The 8,572-nt window shown below is 37.6% G+C and overlaps 1 protein-coding gene across 1 annotated transcript; it reads left to right on the top strand.

The window, feature by feature from the left end:
• Positions 1-6,394: 6,394 nt before the first annotated feature.
• OR5V1 (olfactory receptor family 5 subfamily V member 1) lies at positions 6,395-8,251 on the top strand. The gene is given in 1 exon segment (XM_002714372.3): positions 6,395-8,251. A coding segment is annotated over 1 exon segment (951 nt). The 5' UTR covers positions 6,395-6,988; the 3' UTR covers positions 7,940-8,251.
• Positions 8,252-8,572: the final 321 nt, after the last annotated feature.

Raw genomic sequence — 8,572 nt, forward strand, 5'->3', positions numbered from 1 at the left:
TCTCACTAATAGAACATATTGACAAGTTTTGGCATAAATGAATTACCAAATACATGTTATATGAGAAATGTTATTATATGACTAAATGGATTCAATTAGTATGGAGAGTAAAAATTTCACCAAGGAAGTTTCTTTTGTAGAAATGGGAGTAAACTTTGCCTATAGTTTCAGATGGCAAAAACTAAATATGTGAAATAATATCACCAGGTTTTATTATTATCATAAATTAAACACAGTTAGGTACTTAATGTGTGACCTCATTTAATATTAAAACTTGTTCCAAGAGGAAGATATTGTTATTTTTATTTATATTTTTATTTTTGGAGATATGGAGTCTGAGCTTAACCATCTGCCAGTCATAAAGATTAGAGTACAGTGAAAAAATTCTAACTCTTGAATTTATCTAAAGAGGGAATAGGATCCTTTCCAAGTTTTTCATCTCACATCAAAGCACTGTTCAATCTTAGGCTGAATTATCAATTAGCAAAACAATTATATGGGGCATTTTAGTGACCAACTAGACAACTTTTATTGCTTCTTCCAAATTGAAATCACAGATTCTCCATTTTGTAGGTTCTTGTAATAGGTAGTCCAATAAATACTGTTGAATTCTCAACACCAAGCATATTGTGTGCTCACTGATTACCTACAGAGCTATTGTTGTCCTTGTCATGGTTCCACTTCAACGTGGGAAAGCAGAGGGAGACTAATGGAGAAGCAAATGAGGGCTTAGAGGACAGAATCTTTCAGAGTTCCTGTCTCATTTGTGATTTTTCAATTGATGCAAGCCAAGTCATCAATTTTACAGAATTCACTGATTAATGGGAAATATTCTATTATGACTTTTCCCCTTTTTTGTCTATTTGAATATTTCTGAAACCATCCAGGGGATCATACAACAGGAGTCAAAATATTTCCCAAAGTGAGACCCCACTATTTGTACATGGGACAGACTATTTAGGTGATGTATAAGAAAGTTTGTTATATAAATACATTCAGATTAATTTACAGTTTACATCTTTTCTTGGCTCCAGACCTAATCTTTAGCCTTCCTATTTCTGTCTTTTGTTCAGTTCTTTACTGATTGGAATTCAGCCAAATACTCCCCCTTGTAGACTAAGTCATGAGGGATCTCCTTAATCAAAGGCTTCCGCCCTTGCTTGTGTTCCTTCTCAACAATGGTTTGTTCTTTGTTTTTTGAACTTTTTTTAGTGAAGCCTTTGACCATAATGTAAATTGAAAATACATTGCCTCAAAAGTAAAAAGTAAATTATAAAAACTTGTGGCTGGTTTCCACGAAATTAGGTAGAAATAGAGCAATTATTTTGTTGATTAAATATTTAGGTTTTCCATAATGTTTAAAAATAGGATTCTCTGTTTAAATCTAAATTTTAGTAATATTTCCTGAAATGTTAGTTCTTTCTATCTTTAACCATTTTTAGATCCCTGGCTCTGTATAAATGTTATGGAAACTAACAAATAATTTGGCTGTTTTAGAAAAGAAAAACCCTAATTAATTATAAATAAAAAAGCCAAATGTAGTTATTATTTGACTTTGTATAACCATTGTTCATCTTAAATCTGTTATTTTTCTTGAAGACAGGTAGATATTTTACCTGTTTTTTTTTTTTAAGATTTATTTATTTATCTGAAAGTCAGAGTTACACAGAGAGAGAAGGAGAATCAGAGGCATAGAGAGACAGAGGGGGAGAGAGAAAGAAAGTCTTCCATCCACTGGTTCACTCCCCAATTGGCTGCAATGGCCAGAGCTGTGCCAATCCAAAGCCAGGAGCCAAGAGCTTCTTCCCAGTCTCCCATACGGGTGCAAGGGCCCAAGGACTTGGCTATCTTCTACTGCTTTCCCAAGCCATAGCAGAGAGCTGGATTGGAAATGCAGCAGCCAGGACTTGAACCGGCACCCATAAGGGATGCTGGCACTGCAGGTGATGGCTTTACCCGCTACACCACATTACAGCCCCTGTTTTTTTTTTTTTTTTATAATTTTAAAATTTAACAATTGTGGGGCCAGCGCTGTGGTGTAGCAGGTAAAGCCACCACCAGAAGTGCTGGCATCTCATATGGGTACAGGTTTGAGTCCTGGCTGCTCCACTTCCAATCCAGCTCTCTGCTATGGCCTGGGAAGCAGTAGAAGATGGCCCAAGTGCTTGGTCCCTTGTACCTGCATGGAAGACCTGGATGAAGCTCCTGGCTCCTGGCTTCAGAGTGATGGAGATCCAGCTGTGGCCATCTGGGGAATGACAAGTGGATGGAAGACCTCTCTCTCTCTCTGTCTCTACCTTCCAAATAAATACATACAAATATTTTAAAAAATTTAACAATTGTGAGTATGTAATGTAGACAAAATTTTAGCTTATATCCAACAGATATAAGTTTTAAGATTCTCCTTTAGTTTGTATGTGAATGTTTATAAATTCTTTTTTAATGTCTTACCTATATTTCTTTTTTTAATAATTTATTTATTTATTTGTAAGAGTTACAGAGAGGCAGAGGCAGAAAGAGAAAGAGAGAGGTCTTCCATCCTCTGATTAAGTCCCCAAATGGCCATAACTGATGCAGCTAGGCTGATCTGGAGCCAGGAGCCAGAAGCTTCTTCTGGGTCTCCCACGTGGATGCAGGGTCCCAAGGACTTAGACCATCTTCTACTGCTTTCCCAGGTCACAGCAGAGAGCTAGATCAGAAGTGGAACAGCTGAGACTAGAACTGGCACCCATGTGGGATGCTGACATTGCAGGCAGTGTCTTTACCCTCCATGCAACTGTACCGACCCCAATGTTTATAAATTGTTACTTCATTCACAGACATCTAACTCAGAGTAGCTTAAAATCTTCATACATCTGGAGAAGTTTAGAGATGAGAAAGTCCACTGGGCTTTGGTTTCATCTGAACCAGTGCTGTCCCAAGTGTTATTTGCTTTATTCAGTGTTTTATTTCACATTACCCTCTAAGTTTAAAATACTGTGATCATTAATAGAGTATTTAATTTATTAGAGTCATTGATTATGATGCCATACTGCTAAAACAATTTATGAGAAATTGATTATATTTTAAAGTTTTTTTTTGTTTTGATCATTTCTTCATGACACTAAGCAATCACTGTAGAGAGTTGGTCCATTTAAACTACTACTTGTATGTTAAATCTAAATATTTTTCTGGAATTTTGTAAATAGTGGATCCTTATGATATCACATATGAATCAACTAAGAATTAGGCAATGTAAGTGACCTCAAATTGAAACAAATGTCTCCCAACTCTCTTGTCATGAGGGGTATACTTTCCTATATGTCAGTGTCCCTGATCATCTAGGGCTATTTGCTCTATGGTAACTTTATCCATTCAAAATAATGCCAAAAAAGTCAAGTTGGGTATTCACATCAAAGATGTAAGCATATTTCTACCCATCAACACTTTGTAGGAAAGCATTTTAGCACACAATAAAAGGTATTCAGGAATATTTACTTAATTAAATGTTAATTTAATTTAGAACAGTAAAATGTTAATTGTCAAGGTTTAAGTTTTATAAAATTTGGCACATTCAAATGATGAACTTACTTATAGCCATTAAAATTATATTGAAGAAAAAATTTTTTGACAGGCAGAATGGACAGTGAGAGAGAGAGAGAGACAGAGAGAAAGGTCTTCCTTTGCCATTGGTTCACCCCTCAATGGCCGCTGTGGCCAGCATGCTGCATGCCGATCCGAAGGCAGGAGCCAGGTGCTTCTCCTGGTCTCCCATGCGGGTGCAGGGCCCAAGGACTTGGGCCATCCTCCACTGCCTTTCTGGGCCATAGCAGAGAGCTGGACTGGAAGAGGGGAAACCGGGACAGAATCCGGCACCCCAACAGGGACTAGAACCCGGTGTGCCAGGCAGAGGATTAGCCTATTGAACCACAGCTCTGGCCAGAAAAATTTTAATAACAAAGAAATATAGTATGGTGAAGGATATAAAATATGTACAATCTAATGTCTAGTTTGACTACATATACATAGGAAAATTCATTAGCAGTATCTACAAAATTAGCACTCAGTGGGATTAAAGATGATATTTACCCTATTTATAATTGTCTTATTTCTCAACTATTCTACAAATAATATATTTTATGAGCAGAAAAATATCATGTTACTATTACTTTAAAATCTTAAAATATAACCAAAGAACTTTTATCTGGTTATACTTTGCTAAGCTTTCAATAATTCCAAGGTATTTTGTTTTTATCACTCATTATGTAAGTCCTAGTTACTGGGGTAATGAATTCTGAACCATTTGAAATACTACCTCAGTTTGTATTCTTTCTTCATTCTTACTTTAAATTAGTTTAGGTCATCATTGTGTTAGTCAAGACTGAATAGAACAGAAATATATCCAATATTTACAATCTTTTAAGAATCATACTGACAGTAAAAAAATATTCTCTAAGCCAAAACTTTGGTCAGTATGTTTATTTTCATTTGTTTTTCCAACATCTGACTTTCAGTACATATGTTTGGGTTACTGTTTTGTTCAAAAAATGTATACAAACTAAAAATGAGAATGGAAAATAAGTATAAAATTTGACCAGTTTTTATAAAAGAAAAGTGGAAAACTTCCTATAGATTTAATTAAAAAAAAATCCTCATTTCCCAACATTCTACAACCCAAAAATTAGTCTGCAAAGATCAAAAGAATCCTGGTGATTTAGGAGACAGAGGAGAGCCACCAACAATAGACAATTTGACTGCATTCCTAATCCCAGCATCAGCCTTGTTCTAGTCCCAGTCACATGGGTGTCAGTAACCCAGGATCTCCATTAGCCGGAAGCTGGAGACAGGGGCTGGTACTGGGGATCAAACCCAGGTGCTTCCATGTGGTACACAGTTGCTTTCACCAGTAGGATAAACAACAAATTCTGCATTAATTTTTTAAAAAATTTTTAAAAACTTCTTGCGATAAATGTTTAGTTCATTGGTTTTAAGCTTTGCTGTTTTCTAAATTTTCTTTTCCTTTCTCATTCTTTCCTTGTCTCCCTCCCTCTCCCTCCCTCCCTCCTTTTTAAAAATTTTTTTAAAAGATTTATTTTATTTATTTAAAAGACAGAGTTACAGAGAGAGGTGGAGACACACAGAGAGATCTTCCATCCTCTGGTTTACTCCACAGATGGCAGCAATGGCCAGAGCTGTGCCAATCTGAAGCCAGGAGCCAGGAGCTTTTTCTGGGTCTCTCACATGGGTGCAGGTGCCCAAAGACTTGGACCATCTTCTACTGCTTTCCCAGGCAATAGCAGACAGCTGGATGGGAAGAGGAGCAGCTGGGACTAGAACCGGCACCCATATGGGATGCCTGTGCTTCAGGCCAGGGCTTTAACACACTGCATGACAGCACTGGCCCCTCCTTCCTTCTTTCAATGGAAGGAGGGAAAGGGATAGAGAGACAGAGAGATAGGGAAAGACAGATTGATTTCCTATTTGCTGGTTCACTCCCCAAATGTCTACCACAGCCATGGTTGGGCCAGGCCAAACCAAGAGTTGGAAACTCAATGCGAGTCTCCTTTGTGGTTGTCAGGGATATAAATACTTGAGCCAGAACCTGCTCCCTCTCACGGTGCACTTTAGCAGGAAGCTGGCATAGAGAATGGAGCCAGAACTCAAACCCAGGCCTCTGATGTGGGATGCAAATATGCTAAGCGGTGGCTTAATTGTGGCACCAAATACCTAGCTCTTTCAAACTTCTCTGTAGATAATTTCATTAGTTGTATCTCATAAATTTTGATATGTGCTATTTCCTTATCATAAAACTAGAATATTTTCTAAACTTCCATTGTGATTTTATTCTTCAGCCTTTAGAATATTTAGAGATGTATTGCTTAATTTCCAAATATGGTAAATATTTCCCACATATGTTGCTCATATCTAGTTTATTCGCAACATGACCAGAAAACAATCTGTATGATTTCAATTATAATTATTTGAAATAATTGAAGTTTATGAGTAGTTAAGTGCATATTCTTGTATTTTTTGTCTTTTATGCATGTTTTTCTGAAAAGAATCTATATTATGCAGTTGTTGAATACAGTGTTCTATATATGTATGCTAAATTAAATTTGTCACTCATATTAAAATATTTTAGAGCTTTAACAAAGAAAGTAGACAATTTGATGTTTGAAAGCAAAATGATATAAAAAAAAAAAACCTCTAAGAGCCTCCAAAATACAAGGAGGACATGGAAGCATCGACAAGCAGAGACTCAAATATCTCCATGATTCTTTTTTTTTTTTTTACAGGCAGAGTGGACAGTGAGAGAGAGACAGAGAGAAAAGTCTTTCCTTTGTCGTTGGTTCACCCTCCAATGGCCGCCATGGCCGGCGCACTGCGCTGATCCGAAGGCAGGAGCCAGGTGCTCCTCCTGGTCTCCCATGCGGGTGCAGGGCCCAAGCACTTGGGCCATCCTCCACTGCACTCCCTGGCCATAGCAGAGAGCTGGCCTGGAAGAGGGGCAACCGGGACAGAATCCGGATCCCCGACCAGGACTAGAACCCGGTGTGCTGGTGCCACTAGGCGGAGGATTAGCCTATTGAGCCGCAGCGCCGGCCTCTCCATGATTCTTAACTACCTGATTGTGATCCTCACTAGCCATCCACAAGCCACAGTGTGGTTTGAAGGGAGGGGCCTGCCACCCCACATCTCTAGTAATAGCCCTTATACTGCATGTGGACTTCTTCTCATTTATTTTTCCACATCAAGGAGTTATTATTCTGTAAGAGTTTTATGTCTCATAAAAATGTTGAAAATGTGGGTTTGTAAAAGAAAAGTGATGACTGTTGGGCACCACTATGATTTGTCATGGGTTATAAAGAATCTAGTGGTTATCAAGATATAGACAATGATTATTTTATTCATAACAGTTATATCTTCTTGTTTTGCAGATTATTGCTGTTATAGCCCATGAATACTGTAGTTTGTCTTGCTATTCCCTTAATATCCAAGAAAGAACATTATGGAAGGAGAAAACCAAACAGCTCTGTCAGATTTCATCATTTTAGGATTCTCCAACTTAAATGATTTGCAATTTTTACTCTTTACCATATTCCTTATGATCTATCTCTGTACCCTGGGAGGAAATATCTTCATTATTTTGATAACAGTGGCTGATGCCTGACTGCACACTCCCATGTATTTTTTTCTGAGGAATTTGGCCTTTCTTGACATCTGCTACACTACTACCAATGTCCCCCAGATGATGGTGCATCTCCTATCAGAGAAGAAAAGCATCTCCTATGGGGGCTGTGTAACCCAACTTTTTGCATTTCTTTTCTTTGTGGGTGTGGAATGTCTTTTGCTGGCAGCAATGGCATATGATCGTTACATTGCAATCTGCAAACCCTTAAGGTATTCAGTTATCATGAACAAGGCCCTGTACAGCAAGTTGGCAGCCTCATGCTGGGTGAGTGGCTCCCTCAACTCAGTGGTGCACACAGCTTTGACATTTCGCTTGCCCTTCTGTGGCAACAATCAGATTAATTATTTCTTTTGTGACATTCCCCCTTTGCTGATCTTGTCTTGTGGGGACACTTCTGTCAATGAATTTGTTTTGCTCTTCATTGGGGTCTTTATTGGCTGGGCTCCTTTTCTGGGTATCATCGTTTCCTATCTCTTTATAATTTCTGCCATCCTGAGAATTCACTCTTCAGAGGGAAGGCAAAAGGCTTTTTCCACCTGTGCCTCCCACCTGGTCATCGTCCTTCTCTACTATGGAAGTTCCATTTTCACATATGTACGGCCCATCTCATCTTACTCATTGGCAAAAGATAGGCTCATCTCGGTATTGTATAGTGTTGTTACTCCCATGCTAAACCCTGTAATTTATACTTTGAGGAATAAGGACATAAGAATGGCCCTGAAAGCTGTGGGAGGAAAAGACCTGACTTTCAAATTTCCTTTTCCTTGAAACACAATGTATGTATTTTTCTATGTTTGGATACTATATTAGAAAATTATTTATCTTACTGATATGATCTGATTGCTTATTGCCAACATTAATAGTAAAACTCTAAGAATTAAAACTTATTTTCATTCTGTTCCATTGGTCTATCCATCTATTTCTGTACCAGTACAATGCTGTTTTGATTATCACTGCCTGTAGTATGTCCTGAAATCTGGTATTGTGATACCTCCAGCTTTTTTTTTGTACAAGATTGCTTTAGCTATTTGAGGTGAGTTCAGTCTGTTGAAATCTTTGCTTAGTATATACTAAGTTGATCTTCTGTATATAAAGGTAATTGAAATGAATCATGATGAAGAATGGGATAGGAGAGGGAGTGGGAGATGGGATGTTGTGGGTGGGAGGGAGGTTATGGGGGAAAAAGATACTATAATTAAAAAGTTGTACTTTGGAAATTTATATTTATTAAATAAAAGTTGAAAAGAAAAAAAACTTACTTTCAGTGATAAAACCATGGGACAAAATGTTCAGTAGATGAATTCAATAAAGGGTAAATGTGGAGTTTTTTGGGTACTCTTATTGCAACACCTTTGTATGTTTTAAATTGTGTCTAAATAAAACATTAAAAAAGTTAATTTG

This window comes from Oryctolagus cuniculus, chromosome 5 (assembly GCF_964237555.1).
Source record: "Oryctolagus cuniculus chromosome 5, mOryCun1.1, whole genome shotgun sequence".
In the NCBI taxonomy this organism is placed as follows: Eukaryota; Metazoa; Chordata; class Mammalia; order Lagomorpha; family Leporidae; genus Oryctolagus; species Oryctolagus cuniculus.